The sequence below is a fragment of the Neofelis nebulosa genome, chromosome 1 (genome assembly GCF_028018385.1).
Source record: "Neofelis nebulosa isolate mNeoNeb1 chromosome 1, mNeoNeb1.pri, whole genome shotgun sequence".
NCBI classification, from domain to species: domain Eukaryota; kingdom Metazoa; phylum Chordata; class Mammalia; order Carnivora; family Felidae; genus Neofelis; species Neofelis nebulosa.
In genome coordinates, this window is record NC_080782.1 from 192,221,785 (window position 1) to 192,245,803 (window position 24,019).

General features: G+C 39.0%; 1 protein-coding gene across 15 annotated transcripts in view; it reads right to left on the reverse strand.

The window, feature by feature from the left end:
• The window catches only part of SCEL (sciellin), a 319,097-nt gene that overhangs the window by 93,491 nt on the left and 201,587 nt on the right, over positions 1 to 24,019 (reverse strand). For 6 of the 15 annotated variants that reach the window (XM_058682414.1, XM_058682406.1, XM_058682392.1 and 3 more), the window contains 2 exons: positions 4,521 to 4,638; positions 1,271 to 1,330 (listed from right to left, as the gene is read on the reverse strand). In XM_058682414.1, the coding sequence (XP_058538397.1) occupies positions 1,271 to 1,330; positions 4,521 to 4,636 (176 nt within the window). In that variant the 5' untranslated portion in view covers positions 4,637 to 4,638. Of the gene's footprint in view, positions 1 to 1,270; positions 1,331 to 4,520; positions 4,639 to 5,604; positions 5,667 to 17,099; positions 17,257 to 24,019 lie in introns of those variants that run through there. The other 9 variants (XM_058682464.1, XM_058682466.1, XM_058682429.1 and 6 more) reach the window with 5 other exon arrangements.

A 24,019-nucleotide genomic window follows, 5' to 3' on the forward strand; every position in this document is an offset into this window, starting at 1 on the left:
TGTAGAAGATTCTAAGCTCAGTACCCTCAGAACAGGTCAAAATTATGAACAGGTTTAAAAGGGTTTAGAAACATTCATGAATCGGGGCGCCTGGGTGGCTCAGTCGGTTGAGTGTCCGACTTCAGCTCAGGTCATGATCTTGCAGTCTGCATCAGGCTCTGTGCTGACAGCTCAGAGCCTGGAGCCTGCTTCAGATTCTGTGTCTCTCTCTCTCTCTGACCCTCCCCTGTTCATGCTCTGTCTCTCCCTGTCTCAAAAATAAATAAACATTAAAAAAAATTTTAAAAAAGAAACATTCATGAATAAAAGTTTATAAAATATTCAAGGTGTCTACATAACTTTTTTCTTTTTTTTAAGTGTATCTATTTGAGAAAGAGAGAAAGAGAATGAGTGGGCGAGGGGTAGAAAGAGAGGGAGAGAGATTGAGAATCCCAAACAGGCTCTGTGCTGTCAGTGAGGATCCCAACTCAGAGCTCCATCCCATGAACTGTGAAGTCATTACCTGAGCCAAAATCAAGAATCAGAGGCCTAACTGACTGAGCCACCCAGGCACCCCAAGGTGTCTACTTAACTTTTTAAAGTCCACGCCATGAAAAACAATCACACTCTTTTACTAAGTATGTCTTGGTGGCACACAGGCACGGTCTACTGGACCAGATAAAACTTGTGTCTGATACTTGGGTTCTTTTGATGGGTGTGGTTGTTTGTGTGTGTGTGAGCATAAATGTGTTTTAACAAGAATATTATCTGCTTATGTGATCAATCTTAGATTAGTTACATTATTGTGATTACAAGTTTTGCCTGATTCTTTCTACAATATGTCTGTCAGTCTTTTTACACTCAGTATCATTTAATGGTTTTCCACAAGCCTAGAAGTTTCTAAAAAGAAGGTACTGCTCATAAAGCAGGTGGACTCTAGGGCTGTTATTTCTGTATTTTAGGGGTTCCTTTTCCTAAGGTTCAGAGATCTCTTATCTGGTCACATTTCTGTGAACCATTTTCCCATCAAGAGGGTCCTTTCCTTTCCCCATCAAGTGGGCTACCTCAGGGGATTGGTTATTCTACACCTCCAAGCTGTGGTTCTGGAAGCATAGAGCTGCAGAAGCAGACTTTGCCTTATGGAAACTCCTGATGATATCACAGAGTCTTCCAGAATGCCAGGGAAAGCCTGAGGCAAGCCACAAATATTCAGTTTGTCTTGAACAAGTCTTCTCTCAAAACTATCGTCTTTGTGTTTCTTCTAATGATGTAACTTGTCTGAAACACCCACCTGTCCAAGGCATCATGGGAGTTATGTCGACTGAGCACCACCCTACCATAATTTTCATCTCTGCAGAGAAAGAACAAAATTAAGTCACATGCAAAGTTCCCACAGTATTTGGTAAATAAGGGAGATAGGGGAAGGAACTCACAATTTAGGGCAAGATGAATTCATTTTATTTCAGGCATAAGAACACAACAATGCATTTATTTTTATTAGTCTCCCTTTGAAAGTGCATGATGAAAAGAAACAAGTTTGTCAGTACAAATAATCATTATTCGGATATATCCCATCAGGTTTCCATATGATTCAATAATGGGATGAGTATTATTTTTTTTTATCAGAGTGTGGGAACATGTACATATCTACCTTGTGTACATTACAAGAGTGCTTTTCTGCAGGAAGGCAAAAGCTTTCTACAAAAATATTTTAAATTATGTCCTTTATACTTGGACATTTTCATTGGATGGACTTGATAGTTTTCCTTGACAAAAAGTAGGAAAATAAGTACCAATATTTGTGGCTAAGAAGGTGGATCATTCATTCACAGGAGATTTAAACCATTTTTGAACCATGAGAATACATAGTTTGCTTTTTTTTTGGTTCTTAAAATAACCCTATGAGGGGTGCCTGGGTGGCTCAGTCGGTTAAGCGTCCGACTTCGGCTCAGGTCATGATCTCACACTTCGTGGGTTCGAGCCCCGCATCGGGCTCTGTGCTGACAGAGCCTGGAGCCTGCTTCAAATTCTGTGTCTCCCTCTCTCTCTGTTCCTACCTAGCTCATGCTCTGTCTCTCTCTCTCCTTCAAAAATAAATAAAAACATTAAAAAAATAATAATAATCCTATGAATTAGGCAAGGAAGACTCTGTCACATCCAATTCACAGGAGAAGAAATTGATCAGAGATTTTGTGGTTTCCCTAAGACTAAAAGGTTAGTAAGTGACAGACGTGGGTCTAGGACCCAAATCTTTTTATTTCAAACCTCTGCTTTTTCCTACTGCTTAACCCTTCATACATAGCCCTTCATACATACATAAACCTTCATACATAAAATCCCAAACCATGTCTTTCTTACTTTGTACGGTGGACCTGAAAGTACAGGCAATTTTAGGAAATGTCAAAACATGTAGAAGAGCTTTGGGCATTGAACCAAAGCCAAAGAGTAAGTACCTGAACCTTTTTCATGTCAACCCAACCAAACCTGAAATACCACATTGTTCCTGGGTCTGCTCCCTTAATGTTACTCAACACTCTGGAACAATTTGTAATAAAGCTCTACAAGAAACTGTGGTGGATAATTAAAAAGAAAGATGAACGGTGAGGTTGAAACAATCCCAGCAAATTTATACCCTCAAAAATCCCAAGAGAATTGTTTCATCTCTCTTGGTATCCCCTTTCTTAAGCTTATGAGAGAGTATCGGACACCAGACACATCCTTACCTGAAGAAGAATCACAACACACAGCCCAGAAGTGGGCCAGTAGGAGTGGGCAAAGCATCAGAGCCAATTTCCCCTGCATTCAGCAGCTGGCACATCCTCTAAGCTGGCTTCCCTGAGCCTTTATAAAGGAGGCACGCCTGGCATAAAACCGTCATTCCTACCAATTACAATTTGTCTTAGACATCTCTGTTTTCACCCATCTGTGCATATATTTGCAACATGGAATTTATGATTCACGTTTGACATCACTCTAGGGATGTCAGAAGACAGAAATTAGGGAAGACAGAAATGCCATATTAGGCTCTGACAGAAGTAGTAAATGTGTTACTAAAGGAAATAATCGTTGTCCATGAATGTTAACTCCAAAAGTCAGTGTGAGTCTCTAAATACACCTATATTCCCTTAAAATAATAATATTTAATGACAGAAACTAATAGACATCTTCATTTAATGGTTACAAGTATGTCCCGCAAATAACTATATATGGGCAGTTTAGTAGAAAGCGTACAGTAAATACCCTGTAATGCAGAGCTTCTCAACTTTAGCACCATGACACTACGGGCTGGATAATTTTGTGTCGTGGGGAGAGCCCTGTGCATCGTAGGATGTGTAGTGGCATCCGTGACCTCTACCCACTAGATGTCAGGAGCACTCCCCAATTTTGATAACTGAAAATGTCTCCAGACCTTTGCAAACATCCCCTGGGGACACAACTGCCTCTGAATGAGGACCATCAGTGTAACAGAAAGACAATGGGTCATGTTAAAATCTCAATTCCATCACTTAATAGTTGTGGGGATTTGACAAGTTACTTAAACTTTCTGGGCCTCATATCCTTCTTCCATAAAATATAGGATGCAATAACTACCTTGTGTGATTTGTGAGATTTTTTTAATTTGAGAGAAAGAGAGAGCATGCAAGTAGGAGAGAGAGAGAGAGAGGAGAATCTCAAACAGGCTCCATGCTCAGTGTGGAGCCCGATGCTGGGCTCAATCCCAGGGCTGTGAGATCATGACCTGAGCCAAGATCAAGAGTCGGATGCTTAACTGACTGAGCCACTCAGGTGCCCCAAGATTTTGTGGTACTTTATATGTAAAGTATGTACCTAGTATCAAGTATGACACATAAGAGGGAAACAAAAAATATATGTATATGTGTCACATAATTTGTAATAAATATATCTGGGCTGGACAAATGTCTATGTTGGCAATGAGGTGATATGCCTACAGTTGTAGTTTTTAGGTCTATAACATACACCTAGTAGAAGCAATGCTCAAAACAGACAAAACTTTCTTGGTGGCAAATGTTTTCCCTTACAAAGTAATATTACATTTACCACCCACTGAGTACCTAGATATATATGACCATTGGGACTAAAATGAATTGAGAATGTATTGACTTCGTTTGCACATATCAAAATTTTAGATAAATTATTATTAAATTTGCAAATTAGGAATCATACTATTATCTGTTTCAACTGACATAATTAACATGCATCTGGAATCTCCCTACCATGGATTGAATATTATCTTTTGGGAAACTGGAAAGTCATGTTCTTTTCTGTTTATCAAATAAACACAAATGTCTATTCAATTCTAACAATGAAACTCTGCTTTTTCTCCCTGATGACTCACATCCTCTTTGGTATGTGGATAATAAAAATGGTAGAGATAGTCTTGAGAATCTGAAAGCCCATATATTAGGTCATGTAACAGTGCTTTAAGGAACATGCTTGCTTTCCAGATGGCCGCTAGCTTCCCAACTGGAGAATGGCTCTCCCTACTTGTCCACGTACCCACCCTCTCCACACCCTCTTACTTTTCTTCTTCAGGACGGTTTTTGATCCAGCTGTTATCCTGCAAGAAATTCCTTCTTTTGTTCACCTCGTGGAAACCCTGTTGCCTCAGTGTGGTCCCCTGCGTGGTACTCTTCATATCTGTCAACAGAAAAAAATAAGAAACTGGGCAGTGTAATTGCATGGGGCTGAGAGTGAGTTTGTTAACCTCGATGTCTCGAGAGGCACATCTGATTGGCCAGCATCAATCTTCTAGACTGACAAGGCCAGTACTGTTTCAAAGTAGGATGTGCTGGCAAAAAAGAACAAATCCCACATCTCATCATCAAAGATAACATATAAGGGGCGCCTGGGTGGCGCAGTCGGTTAAGCGTCCGACTTCAGCCAGGTCACGATCTCGCGGTCCGTGAGTTCGAGCCCCGCGTCAGGCTCTGGGCTGATGGCTCGGAGCCTGGAGCCTGTTTCCGATTCTGTGTCTCCCTCTCTCTCTGCCCCTCCCCCGTTCATGCTCTGTCTCTCTCTGTCCCAAAAAAAAAAAAAAAAAAAAAAAAAAAAAAAAAAAAAAAAAAAAAAAAAAAAAAAAAAAAAAAAAAAAAAAAAAAAAGATAACATATAAAATCGCTTAGCTGCCAACTGAAACTGACAGTGTGGCATTCAGGAGGCCTTGTGAGGCACCCAGGAATACAGAACCATGGGCTTGAGATAAACCAAGCCCGGGTTTGGTGGGTTGGCCATTTTATTTAAAAAGAAATATGCTTCAGAAGTACACACAAGATTTTTTAAAGTACCTACTAACTAAAAGTCAAGCAGGTCTGGTGCTTTTGATTATAAGTAACTGAATTCTTTAATCTCAGGGGAGTCAGAAGCCCAGAATGTCCCCCACACAAAAGAACATTTGTATTGATTTTTTACAAAATCTTTGAATTGCAATTATATGAGTAAAAGCTATAGCACCCTTACATTTTCCTGAAGCCTAACTTGGCAATGCTAATTAAGTTAGATTGTTGCTTCTAAACATTCAATATCTATATAAAAGAATTAGGAGCTATGAGTTGTTTTTCTCATATACTTAAGTTTTCTGAGTAAGGAAAATATTATCTACATTACCATTTCCTGTGGGAGACATTTTTCTCAAGGTAAAATTTGACATGCTGCCTTCCAGGAAGGATCTAAAAGAAAAATAGAGAGAGGGAGATACACAACAATGACTCTAAGAATCTACAAGTGACTCTTTCATTGCTAATAAAACACATTTTCAATGACATTAAGAAAGTCACATGATCTGGTACAACAAATACATGACATAAAGTGTCCCCTAAGAACCAGAGAGTTCGTTGATTCCAACGTATTTATTTTACAGATGTAAAAATTAAGGCCAAGGGACACCTGGGTGGCTCAGTCAGTTAAGCATCCAACTCTTGGTCTTGGCGGTTTGTGATCCCACAGGTCGTGAGATCCAGCCCCATGTCAAACTCTGGCTGACAGCGCAGAGCCTGCTTGGGGTTCTCTCTCTCTCTCCCTCTCTCTCTGCCCCCCATCCTCTCTCTCTCAAAAGAAACAAATAAACTAAAAAAAAAATGAAATTGAGGCCAAGAGCAGTTAGTGTCCCCTATATTATATAACAAGCAATTGGCTGAATGAGGTCATCAATTAACTCATTTATTCAATCAATAAATATGCATCGAATGCCTATAGTATGCTTGGCACTAAGCCAGGAGCTGGAGACAAAAAGATGAGTGAAAGAAATGTTTGCTCAGGTCAATAGGGAGATAGTGACATGGAATTCACAGCACAATATGTACAGTGCCCTAAGAAAGGAAGTGACCCCTGGGGAAGCCAAAGTGAGTAACAGGGCTGCCCATACTCCTTGCACACCCAGTGGCCCAAATTCAAGGCTGTTCCATCCCCTCCCCACACCCAACCACACCTGCTTTCTGTATTTGATCTCTTCTTTCCAAGATGATAGAGGCATGAGGTTAAAAATTGAGCACTTTCCATGTGTTGGGCAATAATTAGACACTTTACATATGTCATCTAATTTGACCTTCAAAGCAGCCGTATTTCACCTCATTTGATAGATGAGGGAGCAGAACTACAACACACCCTAAGTAACAATCAGTAAATAGCATCCTTTAAATGCACATCGTTCTAACTTCACTAAGACCTTCAGCCTCTCAGCTATTAGTGATGTGAACAGCTCAATTGGTTAAGCGGCCGACTTCGGCTCAGGTCATGATCTCGCGGTCCGTGAGTTCGAGCCCCGCGTCGGGCTCTGTGCTGACAGCTCAGAGCCTGGAGCCTGTTTCAGATTCTGTGTCTCCCTCTCTCTGACCCTCCCCCATTCATGCTCTGTCTCTCTGTCTCTCAAAAATAAATAAATGTTAAAAAAAATTGTCAAAATCACTACATTGTATACCTGAAATAAATATAACATTGCATGACAACTGTACTTAAATTAAAAAAAAATACAGTGATCTAATCCTTTCTTTGCAGAGGCAGAAGCAGAGACTCGGCTCGAATAGCTAATGAGTGGCAAAGCTGGGACTCGACCTGGGGCTTTCTAGCTGGAGGCTCATCATTATTTCCTCTATGCCAGAGATTCCCACATCCTCAGCACTTCCTGCAGAGTTGTACAGAGAAAAGCAGGTATCTCCTCTTTACCTTATATTTAGAGAATGGCCCTAATCAGATCCAGCATTCTGCTAGAGGGTCTGATATTTTCATGCCTTCTGTAGCTAGGCATTCTCCAAAAGGCCTGGTTAAATGGAGTCAAAAGAGATAAGACATCCAAGAAACTCATGGCCCTTAAGCTCTTTCTTCCGGACAAGCATCGGGTGTCCTGTAAACACCTCACTGGCTCCACCCCAGAGTCTCTGTAATACTTTCTAGGAAAGGTTCCAACAATCCCACTTGCTCTAAGAAACTTGGTTCTATCCTGTTGCCTCTTCCAATGAAAGTCCCTGGGAAGGACTTAGCTTTTTGTGCTTCACTCTCCCTCTTCTCTCAAACTAGGATGCCATGAAGAAGGTAGGAGCTGCCATCTTGGGACCATGGACTAACCATGAGGACTAAGGTCGCATACCAAGAAGGGCAGAGTGGGAAGTTGAAGGAACCTGGTGCATTGACAGTATCAGTGCACCTGCCACCATTGACCTGGATTATCTATCTCTTGACTTCTCCTTGGAAGAGAAAAAGAAACCTACTAGTTCATTCAGAAGATTGTTTCTCCATATTTTTATTACTCAAGCTTAATGTTCTTCCTGCCTATTATGAGTCCATTGTGGAGCAAGTAGAAGGTGTAAGGTGTAAAAAAGCCATGATGGCCTACAAAATATAAGATATCTGTGACTCTTTTATCAGTAAAACACTATTTCTTACAATATGTCCATGTGTTTAATGTTCCTAGCAAGAAGGATTCCTTGTTGAGTCCCTACTATTGCTTCACATGCTTTGTGCATATTATTTTATTTAATCCTTCCAAATGAGTACTATCACCTCTAATTATAGGAATCCAAAACTCAGAGAGGTTAAATAACCTGCCCAAGGTCACACAGTAAGTGGCGGAACCAGGAATTATAATTAGGTCCACACTAGTGCAATGCCAAGGCTGTTTTGAGTACATGATACTACATGTTGCTCAAAGTCTGTGTGATATAGCCAACACCAGACACTCAGGGAAATGCCCTGGAGTTCCAAAAGATGGGAGATAATGGAAGAGGAGCTGGGAGGAGCAGTAGTAATGAATGGTTGTTCCAGTATCCCCGGACAGCTCAGCCTCGAGCCTCACCCCTCCTGAATCTACACTCAAGTCATGAGTGGCCTGGCACTATTCCTGATTGGACTCCTTTCCTGGATAGATCTCCCTGCTAGATAACTTAATAATGTTTTATACTCTTCCCTAGCCTATTGTGTCCACTGACACAAAGTAAATGAGAAAGGAACATGTAACATATTCTATTTTCAGGTGGTAATAGTTTAATAAATATACAGAGGGTTTTTTTTTAATGAACGTAACTAATATTGCGAGAAAATAAATTTTTCTCATTAAATCTGCATGTGTTCCTCTTATACCCCTCACACAATCTCCTTCAGCCCCACCTTTGTGTCTATATGTGTCTGTAAGGTATCTAATAATGCTGCCTTAGTAGCCTCAGTTCAGCCAATTTGACTTATTTCCAAGTGCTGTCTTTCAGTTTCATTCCAAATAAGTTTTTTAACTTCTCAGGAGAAAGATGAGACTCTAATGTTGGCTCCTCAAAACACTGTTACCAGTGCATATGCCTCACTGATGGCAGATTACCAGTAGCTCTATTTTATTTTATTTTTTATTAAAAATATTTATGTATTTTTGAGAGAGAGTGTGTGTATGCAAGTGGGGGAGGAGCAGAGGGAGAAGGAAAGAGAGAATCCCAGGCAGGCTCCACATTGTCAGCGCAGAGCCCAATATGGGGCTTGGACCCACAAGCCATGAAATCATGACCTGAGCCAAAACCAAGAGTCAGACACTTAACTGACTGAGCGACCCAGGCACCCCACGAGCAACTGTATTTTAAATGTGGTATTTTATGGGAAAAGATGTATGAAAGCTGTTTGTCTCTATTATACTGGGAATTTAAAAAAACCTTTTCCTTTAAAGCATCAAATGCTTAAGTTGAAAATTCTAGTATGAAATCATGACGTCAAGTCAATAAAGATAGAGAGAAAAACTTTTCAGCTTCTGGATCATCTTTCATTTCCCCTTTGTGGCCAAACAGCAGAAAGAGCTGGTTTTTACCCGATGCTCACAGCCTACACACAAAGACATCTGTCCTTAGGTTTTAGATGAAATCATTCTCCTTAAGCTCTGAATCACAGAAGCAATTAAGTTTCTTGGTTCTCTTTGGATGTATTTAAAACTATCAAACATCTCCTATTTCTTTGATTTGTCTTCTCAGTTTTTCTTCATCTCCTTATGGTCTGTCTCAATTTTCTTCAGTGTTTTCTATTTGTAATAAGAGCATTTCCCCAAGAGCCCTTAGGTCTGTTAGGTTAAACCCAATCTCAGTCCCAGCTCCACCCGTCCAAACCCTAAAAATTTCCGGGGCCACCTCCTAAGCTACACTCTTTTCCTTCATCATTTGGGTCTTCTTGAAAAAAAGACTGTGAATCGGTCTTCCCATCCCACACAAGGGCAAAATGACTCTTGGCTTACCTAATAAGGCCTTCACTATTCTCTGCTAACTTTCTATTCAGAAAGATCCGGTGAGCAAAGAAACCGGAATGGGTGTTGCATAGAGGAAAGGGAATAGGAAAAATGAGGCAGAAAAGAGCAGAATATAGGCTAACAAACTAGAGGATGAAAGAATAAAGGGAAAAAAAAAGAAAAAAATCAATTCTGACCACTGGTCATGTGATAGTGTCAGCTCTATTGAGTTCAGATTTTACATGTATTATCTCATTTAAGAACTACACAATGCTTTAAGTTTCATGCTGTTATTATCCTCATTCCACACTTAAATGAAACTTTATGACGAATGATTTCAATGAAGTCAGACTCTTTGCAGAAGGTAGGGCAAGAGTTGGAAATGTGGGCAGTGGCTGAAAGTAGTTGTTTCTGGAAAGAGGTTTTAGGATGAGTAGCTTACCTGAGGCTGCATAGCTAGTGCACAGCTGGTATTCAACCTGGTAATGAAGTTCCTGTCCCAGAAGCCCAGGAAACAAAAGGGACTGATGGATGGAAAGTGACAGGCTAAAAGAAAGGGTGAGAAGAATGACTTTTCCTCCACTGTAGATTGCTGAAGGACCTCAACCGAGAGTAAGATTGGAGTAGGCTTTCTTGGATCATTGTACCAAGGTATCCAGAGATCTGCATTGAGTGATATTTCTTTATTTTAACTCCAAAATCTTCCAATTTATCAAACTTCTTTTTTATTTTTTTAAATTTTTTAAAAAAATTTTTTAATGTTTATTTTTGAGACAGAGAGAGACAGAGCGCGAGTGGGGGAGGGGCAGAGAGAGAGGGAGACAGAATCTGAAACAGGCTCCAGGCTCTGAGCTGTCAGCACAGAGCCCGATGCGGGGTTCGAACCCACGAACTGTGAGATCATGACCTGAGCCGAAGTCGGACGCTTAACTGACTGAGCCACCCAGGCGCCCCTCAAACTTCTAATACACCTTATATCTTTATGAAAAAGAACTCAAAGAGTCGCCTAGGGGAAATCACTGTAGTGATGGAAAGTATTAAGAAGCTAATGTAGAATAAGGAAATAAATATAGCAAAAATGGCTAGAAAATGGCATATGTACATTCACCTCTGTGTATGAAAGTCTAGAGCGTTTAACGGCTCAATAATAGTGCCATACCCACCAGGACTTGCTTCCCAAAAATCACTAGTAACTGGGAAAACCTCCTAGAGACTGGAAAAAGACAAATGCTACTAAACTATTTTCTATAGAAGAATAAGAGGAGCCCGGTAATTACAAACCAATAAAGAGAAGCCTTAGTTTCTGGAAAATAAATAAAACAAACCCCAAACAACAATTATCACCTAAAAGAACATGAAATATCCTGAAAGGAGAAAACAAACAGGTCTTCATGAAGAGCAAACATTAACAAGTCCATTTAAATTAATGGATAGTGTTTAGCCTTCACATGCAGCGTAGAAGGAAATCCAATAATTATCAGGCTGGTAAGGACTCATTTAGCTTGCTGGGATGGTTAGAAATTTGCTATTTCTTTAGTCACACAGCCTCACAGTCTGAGCTTAGCACTGGGAAACTTGCTTACTGACGGTGAAACAGTTGGGAATGTAGTGTGGATGAAAGCTTTCAGCCAGCCAGATGTCTACATGCTACCAGTTCTCTGGTACCCACCATAAAATTTTCTGACTGTTCTATTTTTACTATGAGCCCCCACCTGCCCGGGTTGCTACCACCTAGCTTTTCCATGGAATGACAGCATCAAGTTCTAGCATGAAGAGTCTTACTGTCTGGGACAATGATCTGTTTCACTTCATTAAAGACACTGATCTAATATTCATTAGTAAAAAACACTAACAAAAATTATCTGTCACCTGAGCCCTTCATGGGCTATTTCCTTTTTTTTTAAGTTTATTTCTTTATTTTGAGAGGTGAGAGAGCAAGGAAGGGGCAGAGAGAGAGAGGGAGGGAGAAAGAGGATCCCAAGCAGGCTCCAAGTCACCAGCCTAGAGCCGGACATGGGGCTCAGTCTCATGAACCGTGAAATCATGACCTGAGCTGAAATCAAGAGTCAGATGCTTAACTGACTGATCCACCCAGTGCCTCTCATGGGCTATTTTCAGTTCTATCCGAAAGCATTTGTTAAATGAATTAAAACCCAAATTTTTACCACGGACTATGAACCAAAACCCCATTAGTTACTGTAAGTACTTTACCATATTTCACATTCACAATGGCTCTGTCATAAGGTCATTCTTTATCCCAATTTTACACAGTATCATCTTTTTCATTAATATCAGTAATACATGCTCAGTAGAAAATGCATAAAGTCAAAGAAAGCACAAAGAAAAAATGAGACACCTTTCATGTATCATTATTTTCTTCAAAGGTTCTCTTTGCCTATTAGATTTCACTGATCCACATTTTTCAATGTCATTAAAAATATTTAAATGATTATTCCTTCTGCAACTAAAATATATTTCATTTTATGTGACCATCTATTATTATAACATAATTTCTCTGTTGTTTCCAACAAAACCATACAAAAATCTTTGATCACATGTCTGATTATTTTCTTTGGAGGGATCCCTAGAAGTGAAATTACTTGCTAAGGGATATAACTTGTGAAATTTTCTTGATCCCTATTGTCAAATCTCCTTCCTTAAATCTTGTCAGTTTATAATGCACCAGCAGCATATAAATGTCCATACATTTGCCAGCACTTAGAATTACCATTTATTAATCTCTTTAATAATTTAAAGAGATTCTATTCTATTCTATTCCTACATATCTCTCGATTGTATTTCTTTCTGTATTCAAGCTACCAACTCAAACTGCCATAATCTCTTTGTTACTATTTTAACAGCTTCCTAGGTGTATTCCCAAGTGTCTAGACTTAATCTCTTCTAACCCATTCTCTACCGAAGCAGCCACCATCTTGCTTAAACCTCTTCAGTGGTGCTCCATCTCCGTCAGGATAAAAGTCAAGTTGTTAACAAGGCTCGCAGGTCCACAGATGCTGCCTCATCTCTCTCCACTCTCCATTCCTCACTCAAGCTCTAGTTTCAGCCACACTAAGTCATGCCAATTCCTTGAGGGTTTCATCAATTTTACCACCTTTAGGCTGTTGCTTACTCTCTGCACTATGCCTAAAACAGTCTTCATTCTGAGCTTTCCTTGCCCCTTACTCTCTTTTCAGGAAAGACTTCTATTCATTCTTCAGGTCACATAACCTCCCAGAAGCATTCAGTGACACCATTGCAACCTGGCCCCCCACCTCCCCGGGCTGAATTAACGGCCCTACCAAGTGTTGAAATAGCAAAGAGTATCTCTCCATAAAAACATTTACCAAACATATTGCCTGTTAATGTGGCTGACTATCCTTCTATCCCCAGGGCACAACATGCATGCACACACACGTACACACAGAGTAAATCTTGAGAAAATTGAGAAATTGAGAAACAAGACCATCTTTGCCACAGTTGTGTTTCCAGAACTTATTACAGTACGTGGCACATAATCAGTTCTAGAGGTATATTTGTTGGACAAATAAGATTAATTAAATGTTTACACATGTTTTCTTATAATTTTTTAAAAAATATTTTAGGGGTGCCTGGTTGGCTCACTCAGTTAAGTGTCTGACTCTTGATTTTGGTTCAGGTCATGATCCCAGGGTCATGGGATTGAGCCCTGCATGAGGCTCCATGCTGAGTGTGGAGCCTGCTTAATATTCTCTCTCTCTTTCTCTCTCTCTCTCTCTCTCTCTCTCTCTCCCTTTACCCATCTCCCCTGCATGTGTGCACTCTTCCTCTTCCTAAAAAAATTATAAGTAAATAAATAATAAATAAATAAATAAATAAATAAGAAAATACTTTATTGTTACATGGAAACTCTAATACATATGGAGTTATTTGGCTAATGGTGGAATGAATCCCTTTCCTATTGACATATGATTTTTCCTTTGTCACATATAAAATTCTTACATATTCTAGAATGTGGCTGTATGTTCCAGAAATCTGTTTTTAGTTTCTTGCAATAGAAACAAACTTTAATTATTATCTTTTTAATACATTTTAGTGCCAGTGCAAGCACCCCTAATTAATTTCCTATGTATAAATGCTATCAGCTATTCCCATCTATTTATTTCTTTCAGATAAACTTTAAAATTATTTCATTTATTTCCAAAATAAATGTTCTTTTGGAACTTTTGATCAGAATTGCATGAACCCTATAAAATGATTTGGGAAGAGGTGACATTTATGATATTCAAACTGTCCGTCCAGGAAGGTTTTACTCAAAAAATTCTTTGTTTCTCACAGTAAATTTTTGTGATTTTTTAAAAATCAGGGTCCTACATTTTTCTTTTGGAGATTTTTTTTTCAGAGATTTTTTTTGATGTTTTACTTTTCTTTGTGCTATTTTAAAAGAAATAGTAATACAATACATATGTCATTAAGAATTCTAAAATTTCTTTTTATGTACCGGTGCTGTGAGATATGCATGATTGTACAAGTTACCCTTGGTTCAAAGTAGGATAACAATTAAATCCAAGTCTCTCTGTACTCTAACCTCCTGCAGTTTTTTTTACATGAATTCCTTTCAAACTTTTACCTAATGACAAAGGAGAGGATGCTGGCAAGGAATGGAGAAAAGGGAAGAATTGTTGCAGAGCATTTTTCTACAAAACGTTTTAACTAAAATGAGCTCTCAGTGCAGATGTACCATGAGGCATCTGTACATTTTCTCAAATACCGCCAGTCTCCTGGGATGTTGATATTCCAGTTTGAAACTATGGTCTACATTACTTTCCCCCAGGAGGTTCCATATAAAGGGGACTTAGTCATATTTTAGGCCAGGGAAACTTGGGTCTAGAAATGTAGAATAAATAATTTAGATGCTTAGAGCTCTCAATACACATCTGTGATGAGGATTCAGCAACATTAATTCTCATGTCTAGAAGTAAGCCAGTTGTCATTTAATGGACAGCCATTAAATACACTCTTCCAATTAATAATCACAATAAAAGGATGACTTATACCCTTAATAAGTTTAGCAGCTAACATAAAATGCAATCTGATAAATATAGCTGTCATTTGACAAAGCATCCATTTGAAGAAGGGCCTTTCCCAAATTCTGAAATCACATGGATTTTTACAACAGTAAACTAGAAACACTTAAGAAACACATGTGATGAAGACTTTTGATTAAAAGGTAAATTATGAGCAACTGAAAACAGTACATAGATATTAGTACATAAAACGCTTATTTCAAAGTTCTCAGCAAGAGAAAAGGAAATTTGATCAACAAATGGCCTAGACGCAGATAGTATCAGAAGACAAACTGTGTGGGACAACAGAGATTTCCTTTGGACTGCTGGCCAAGGATTTTATTCCTTCCTTCTTAAAGAATGCTTCAAGTTAATGCCTGAAACTTAGGGACACCCTCAGTTAAATCATGTCAGTGAAGTATATGCAGCTCATTCCACAGCATGAGTTCAGCCATTCAGAGCATATTCTCTTTGTTTTGCTTACAGAAAAGTGATTGTTTTAGGTATTTCAGTCAAAATTCCAGCGGTTGGAGAAGACAACCGGGAAAGCAAAATGGTACTGCAGCTACAGAATGGTGGCTGAGCTGAGGGTGTCACTGATTAGGTGCACCACAACCTCCACGCGTGCTACATTGCCTTCCTACAGAGGGCTGACCGCTCCTTGGATGGAAACTCTGGGAACACAATGAATAACAAGACTGAGCCCAGAAACCACAAATAAAAATGTCTCATTATGTCATGGTCACACTATACACACGAGTATATTACTGGATAAAGACATTCTTATTTCTATATCATTTTAGCCCTTTTATAAAGCCAGAGGGAAGCTCATTTATTGCTACTATATATTTTATGTGAAAGAAATTTGAAAAAATCATTGAAAAAACTCAGTAAGACAAAGGTCAGTCTTCTCATTCTGGTTCTGTTAACTATGTCTTGGCAAGTTGCTCAACATTGATGTTTTTGTTGTCCTCATCTAAAAAATTCATGGGTTAGACTAGACAAGGCTATGCTCCGTACAAATCAAATTTATGTCAATCGGATTAAAGATTTGCATGAAGCTAAAATTTTAATAAAAACCCTAGCTTGTTCATGTGTCCTGTGTCACATGATATTTAAAATCAACCAAATGTTTTACTAAAATTTCTACCGATAACATGTCTCAGTTTTCTCAAATTGATTGTTCTAATAAAAATTGGAGTACAACAAATATCAGAAAGACTGTATCTGTTATATCAACTGTGAAAGTGAAAGCCAGTGTTAAATTTGATCTCATTTCACGAAAACTCAACTTATAAACTACAAATGCTGATTACTATAGATGTTTGAAAGCCAAGTTATAAAGTTCCTCAGTAAACCTTTGGGAATTGACCTTTCAATCTCTGAGACACACATGACCTGGTCACCAATGAGAAGTGATGAGAACGTTAGAACGTAAGGCAGAGCCAGGTGTGCTGTGGGAAACACCCCTTTGGAGGGGACAGAGCTCCTGTTACAGACGACAAGTGATGGTGGGTTGGATTCCCACAGCTCTGTATCATGAATGGAAAAGGTGGAGAAACAAACACCAGTCAGAGAAGTTGGCTTTGCTATCAATTACAAAGGAAAGCCTGCTTAGAATAACTTTTCTATTCCTATCAAAGAATCTGTTTCTAAAACTGATTTTTCAGGACTAGGATATAAATAGAGGTGGAAAATTTGTCCCCATCTACATTAATCAATCCTCAGATTAGAACCCAGGATATAATATAGAAAAGTTAGCCAATTGCACAGGAATCCCTGGAGGATGCCACACTCCTGCCAATTCACCCACCTTGCTTTATCCCATGGTACACTCATGCAAGAAATGTGATTTTTCTTACTAGGGGAAGATAGGATACAGGGGATATGGGCTTGGCATCTCTTCCCCACAGCCCGGTGATTGCAGTGTTTTTAGCAGGCAAGAAAAACATCTATGAAACAATGGAGTTCACCATTTCAGTAAAAGCATCATCTGTGAAAACAGGGAGGTCCCTTTAAAAAATGTTTTTATAGTCACTTGAGACAATAGAATTGCCTTGAAGAATTTACTATCCTTATGGGTGACAGGATTCACCAGCTGACAGCTCCCACACAGAAACTCAAAGAGGTTCTCATTTCTCTGCTGCCCGGACATGTGTTAAGTTGCAGAGAAGTTAAAAGGCAATGCCATATAAAATCACACTCAGCAGCAGAGCTGTTGACAAGCAGAGCAGTCCCCTTGGAAGCTGTCGAAATTTAACTGGAGAAAAGACAAAGTTAATACAGTAAGTTCTGATTTTAATCAATTGCAAAGAAAACAGGGAAAGTTATACACATAAAGCAGATATGTTTCTGTTTGCAAATATAATTCAACTTACCTCTCTTGGGCAGAAAACCGGGACTTTGTATCTGAACTGCCTTCAGTTCCTCAGGTGGATCTTGCTGAAACTAATGTGTACCTGGAGTTTTAATGAATGTCGTTTCCACCTCTACTTGACTGTGTTAATGAACAATTCAGAGGCTTCTCCCTCAGTGGCTGAGTCACCCAGGGAGGAGGTGGGTGGTGTGAAAGAGGGTGTCACCTTGTATAAATACCAATTCAATTAAAACAGGCTCACTCATGGACCTACTGTCTTTGTTTGGTGAATTCTTTGTGTAAGTTATGGCCTCGTTATGCCAAAAAGAATGTGCTCCTGTTATCGCCCTTTTAATTGACATCAACAATACACACAACTCTATCAAGGACAAGGAGGCATGGTACCCAACCTGTTTTGGATTCTCTTCAAAATAAAACAAAAATTTAAGGTAGGAAGGATTGTTTTCTCTCTCTACCCATAGTGGCTGGAAGGCTGGGGCACAGATGCACAAGATGGGAAGTCCACTGTGGGAACCAACATTCTTTAGGATAGAAAAGTCCTTTGAAACTCTGAGCTCAGGAAATATGAAACAACACAAGTTCGGGGCTCCTGGGTGGCTTAGTCAGTGGGTGTCTGACTTCGGCTGGGGTCATGATCTCACGGTTCCTGAGTTCGAGCCCCACATCAGGCTCTGGGCTGACAGCTCAGAGCCTAGAGCCTGCTTCAGATTCTGTGTCTCCCTCTCTCTCTGCCCCTTCCCTGCTCACGCTCTCTCTCTCTTTCATAAATAAATAAACATTAAAAAAATTTTTTTTAAAGAAACAACACAAGTTCTGCACATGGGATATTTTGTAAAACCATCAGAGGAAAAATAAATTCTGAAATATAAGAATTCTGATCCTTTTATTATTTTGACATAGATAAAAATGTGATGAAGATGCTTGAAAGTTCTTTCACATCTGAGGGCAGAAGTAGATTCCAGCGTCAACACCTGCGTCTGGCGGGGAAGCAACAATGCACAAAAGTCATGCCAGGTGGGGGTTCCTACCACAGCTTCTGAAATGCATCTTCCATAATAGCCTGGGAGGCTTTGCAAGAAGCTTAGCAAACTTGGAGAACATTACTGAGAGAAGTCAAGTCATTAGAACTCCCAGGGTCATCTTTATGCATCCATCATTTCAACAATTAACCGAATGCTCCCATTTTCAAGACAGCTCCTAAAAATTACAGTCCAGCTGAGCTATAGCACAGAAGTGACTGTAACAAGAGTAGAAAAATGTTCAGGTTAGAAGGTACAGGCAATTGTAGTATGCAGTCATTATAAACTAGGACATCACTTTTCTGATGTGTCCTCTCTCTGGGCTGACGAATTTGAAAATGGAAAATGGAAAAATGTTCTTTAAAAGTAAACATCCATATACATGTCTATTCGGTCCTTCTATGGAATTTTATAAACCCAAAATATTTTAGAAATAGGGGTGCCTGGGTGGCTCAGTCCTTTGAGCATCTGGTTTTGGCTCAGGTCATGATCACATGATTTGTGGATTTGAGCCCCACATCAGGCTCTGTGCTGACAGTACAGAGCCTGCTTGGGATTCTCTCTCTGTCCCTTCCCTACTTTCTCTCTCTCTCTCTCTCTCTCTCTCTCTCTCTGTCTCAAAACAAATAAATAAATAAATAAATAAACTTTAAGAAAGAAATATGTTCTAAATTTCTGTGCCCATAAATGTTGGTTGAATTTAGGTTGGATTTAATACTATAGATTAGAAAATTGTAAAAACATGTTTGGCTCAATTCAAAAAATAAATCAGGAGTTATATGCAGCATTATAAAGACGTTATATTAAGCAAAATAAATCAGAAGTTATATTCAGCATGATTCAGCATTCATTTTGCCAAATGAAGGGCTAAAACAGTTTCAGAGCCAGCTTGTAGGGACAGGTAGTAACTTACATTATAGAATGTTTAAGTGTATGTTTTTGCCCTCATAAAATATAGAACCAGAAAAATAAGTTTTTAAATTTTAATGAAGTAAAATATACTGCTCAAGATACATCCTAGGCTTTTGAACTCCCAAGCAATTATTCCTGCACGTAACTGATGGTTCCTCTTATTTTATATACCAGGAGCCCGTACCACTAAGCCACACCAGTGTCTTTTCATTTAGAACGAAATCTTTGATTTTAAAAAGGGGCTAATTCTAAACACTTGAGGAAAATGCATACCTCCTCGTGGCTCTCAAAGCTTGAAGAGGTCAATCAAGAATGTGTCTGGGTGTGGAGGTGGCCAAATGGGTTCGGCCTTGGTTTCACTCTGGCCTTGAACTGGGAAGCCTTGAGCATGCTTGGAATAACTTTGATTCATCATGCCTATCTCACTGTGCATGTCTGAGTTCTTGAGGTCTCTTTAGAACATAGCTCCTACCCTGGCGATGGCCAATGTTTTATTGCAGATGCTAATGCCAATTGCTTCGTGGTGGCTGCCTGGATGGATGCGATGAAGTTTGTAAAGCAAACCTTTTTGGCTGAGTATATCTCCTAAAATAGAACAGTGTTTTTGCTATGCCTTCTATCCAATGAATAAATCAGCCAAAATGAGCACTTATTACTTATTACTATATAATAATGAGGATAGTAAATACTTATATAGCACTGTTAATGTGTCAGGCATTGAATTTCTAAGTACTTTTCATACATTAACTTAATAATTGTTATTAAATGATTGTCTCCTCGTACTATGGTCTGAATGTTTGTGTCCCCCTGAAATTCAGATGTTGGAAATCCTAACTCCCAAAAAGGATAGGATTGGAGGCGGGGCCTTTGGGGGGTGCTTAGGTTATGAGGGTGGAACCCTCATGAATGGGAATGATGTTCTTATAAAAGAGACCCTTCAGAACTCTCTAGCTTCTTCCTTCATGTGAGGACACAGTGAGAAGGCACAGGCTATGAACCAGGAAGAGGAGCCTCACCCAACCATGCTGGCATCTTGATCTCAGACCCCCCCGAGACTCCAGAACAGTGGAAGTTAAACTTCTGTTGCTTATAAGCTGCCCAGTCTGGGATATTGTTATAGCAGCCTGAACAGACTAAGATACCTCCTCACCCCAGAGAGATTCCAAAAGTGATGTGAAAATGCAAAAAATGCAAATAGGACAAATCAGCATCTCAAAGTTCTCTCATCTATTACCTAGGGTCTCTGAGGGTTGAAACATACAGGGTTCCCCTTCTTCCTCCCAGATGGAAAAAAATGTTATGTGCATGCTAAAACAAAGATATATCATTAGGATGATACTTGCAAAGCCAATTTCCCTTTGGCTGGGAGTAGACAGATGTCAGAATTAATGAATTACTGTCAGCACCTCGAGAGCTGGTGCATTGCTTAATGCACTTTGATGGTGCCAGCATAATGCAGACTAATGGAGAGCACAGTGGAGAACGCACAGGGGCCTGGGTTCTCTTTCCTTACAGATCCACTCTTCACTGTGGGCAAATCACTTAACCCTTATGCCCATGTCTTTCCTGGTATAGTGAGACTGATGAGATCTATTTCTTTACCAACTGGCAGGTCACAATGAAGAGGTCACAATTTTTTTAACCAGGACTTCAAACCTTAGGTTTACAGCAAATGTCAGGAAGAACCAGGAGGACTCAGCTGAGAGTCCTTTCTGACTCTTCATGCTACAAACAGGCAGAGATTAGGCATGGTTAATGATGATTGTAATGCTGATGATAAAAATAACAATAAAAATAGCAACACCAATAGTTTAAATATGTTCCGATTACTGCTAAGTGCTTCACATGTATTATTTCATTTGATCTTCACAAAAACCCTACACTATAGGAACTGCTGTTATATCCATGATAGAGATAACAAAGCAAAAGACCAAGGTTAACACAGCTAGGAATTAGATGTGTCTGGAATTCCAATCTAAGCACACTGACTCCAGAGTCCACCTTCTTGGGTGGGAACCTCCACCGTCTCTCCAAAGTGCCAGAAAGGAATATGAGTACTTGATCCAAACTATGGCTAGACCAGAGGGTGAGCTAAACTTATAGCAGACCTGAGCACTGACTAATAGGTGGCAGGAAAGTACAATGGCTTTTAATAGTTAATGTGTGTGTGTGTGTATATATATATATATATATATATATATATATATATATGCATGTATACATACATATACACTTATATCCTCATAGCCCACATGTGTTAGATTGCAATGTTAAACCAGAGAATGGCCTTGAGTGGCTTCAGAATCTAGGGTCCTTTAATTATAGTGTAAATCTAACTCATCAGTTTTCTTTTTTTCTTTATTTAAGGAATACTTCTTTGTTTAAGACTATTTTTATAGCAACTTTTGATTCTTAGCGAAATTGAGAGTCAGGTACAGAGAATCCCATACACCCCCTCCCCCTACACATGCACAGCCTCCTCTGTTAACATTTCACACCAGACTGGTACATTTGTTAAATGGATGAATCTACACAGACACATCATTATTACTCAAAGTCCATAATTTACATTAGGACATCATTCTTGGTGCTGTACATTCTATGGATTTGGATGAATGGACAATGACATGTATCCATTATTATGGTATTCTGCATAATAGTTTCACTGCCCTAAAAATCCTCTGTGCTCTGCCTAGTCATTCCTCCCTACCCCCAATCTCTGGCAATCACTGACATTACTGTCTACATAGTTTTGCTTTTCCAAAATGTCATCTTGTTGGAATAATATACTAGGTAGCCTTTTCATATTGGCTTCTTTCATTTTGCAATATGCATTTAAGGTTCTTCCATGTGTTTTCATTGCTTGACAGCTCATCGCTTTTTAGCTATTCCATTGTCTGGATATACCAGTTTATTTTTCCATTTGCCTAATGAAAAACATCTTATTTGCTTCCAACTTTTGGCAATTATGAATAAACTTGTTATAACCATCATAGGCAGTTTTCTTTTTAAAAAAATATTTACGCAATATATTTTTCTTTTTCTTTTTTTCTAAGTTTATTTTATTCATTTTAAGAGAGAGAGAGCGAGTAGGGAAGGAGCAGAGACAGGAAGAGAGAGAGCATGGAGCCCAATGCTAGGCTCAAACTCACAAACCATGAGATCATGACCTGAGCTGAAATCAAGAGTCTGACGCTTAACCAACCTAGCCACCCAGGCACCCCTACACAATGTATTTTGAATCAGCCATATATTTACATTTTTCAGAAATTAAAAGTATAGAAAGAAAGACAGTGAAAAGTCTCCCTCACTCCCCAAACCTTGATCTCCAAAAAAGAGGAATGGGCAATTATTTAGTTTCTTCTGGGTCATTCCAAAGACATTTATACATGTACGAGAAAATGTAAGATACAGATATTTCCTCCATTTTTTATACAAATGTTTGCATATTACACTGTTCTGAATCTTATTAATTTATTTATTTTTTGCTTTAACATTATATCCTGAAAATCTTTCCACACTGTGTTTTTCATTAGCTGATTGGCCTTCCATTGTATGGGTATGTCATAATCTATTTTATCAATCCACTATAAATGGACATTTCCATCATGTCTAAACTTCTGCTAACAAACAATGCTACAGTGAGTAACACTGTACATAAACATTTGGTACATGTACCTATATATATCTAGGATAAATTCTTATAGACATAACTGCTGGATCCAGGAATTTATACGTGTAATGTTGGTAGGTAAATAATACCAAATTGTCCTCTATAATGGATTTATCAATTTATCCCTCTTATTCTCACTTGTCTTCTTCAATAATTTGCTCATTTAACAAATATTAAGTACTTAATATGCTTTAGTACTGTTTCAATTCAAAGGACAGGAAACTTAATGAGATCCAGTGCTTGCTCTCCAGGAATTCACCATGTTGGGGGAGACAGACATTAAGTTAAATAGCTATAATATATCAGGATAAAGCAATACACAGCAATTTTATGAGCATAGTTACATGGTAGAGAAACTGAAGAACTCTACCTGGACCTGGGGGCTGATGTTGATACTGAGTTTTGAAGTTTGCGTGAACGTTGATTAGATGGTTGAAGGGGAAAAAAGCCATCCACCCACTCTGCCTTCCTAGATTTGCTTCTTAAGGTCTTTCAGATTCCTGCTTATGACTATAATTCAGGACCTGGCAGTGTAAGGCAGTGTGAGGCATGGCTGGTCCAATTAATGAGGGAAGTAGGAGCAGAGATATAGTTGGGTAAGTAGGACTTGCAGCCAGATTCTCCTCAATAGTGCCAAAGTTGACAAAGCCTGCTTGAAACTTCTGCTACTTTCCTCCTCGTTCCAGCACGACCTAAACCAGCATTTTTGCAGTAGCAGTGATAGTTCCTCAGGGTGGTATATGTCTGCCCACATTTTCCTAGTTTCCTATAGACAAAAGTGAGCTACGCTGCAAACAGTGCAAGTCTCCTGCTTAAGGCTGAAATAAACAATTTTGTAGGGGTTAAAGAATTGCTCTTCCTTTCACTGAAAAACTTAGAATGGCAAATCTGCTGTTATTATTTTTTTTGGCAAATCAATTTTTATAATTAAAGTCCTTACTTTCAGATTGTGAGTTCATAATTTCATGATCCTCATGTCTGATTTTTTTTTTCGATTCATAGTCAGTGCTTCCACTTTACTCCAGTCTCTCCAGTACCTCATGGTATTACATCACAAGCCCCTTGAGACCAGAGAGCAGGGTTTACATTGTCTGTATCCTAAACATGTAGCACCTTTCCTGACTCATAATAGCACTCACTAATTATTGATTTAATGAAGGAATAATGATGGTAAACAAGTGGGCATACAAGAGGGGTGTTCACCATTTGCCAAAAATCTAGTTTATCTGTTTCATAAGTCTGATTTTGTTATTGGATTTTTCCATCCCAGGCTGAACTATAGATTATAATAGGCTGAACTAAAGACTATAGTATCAG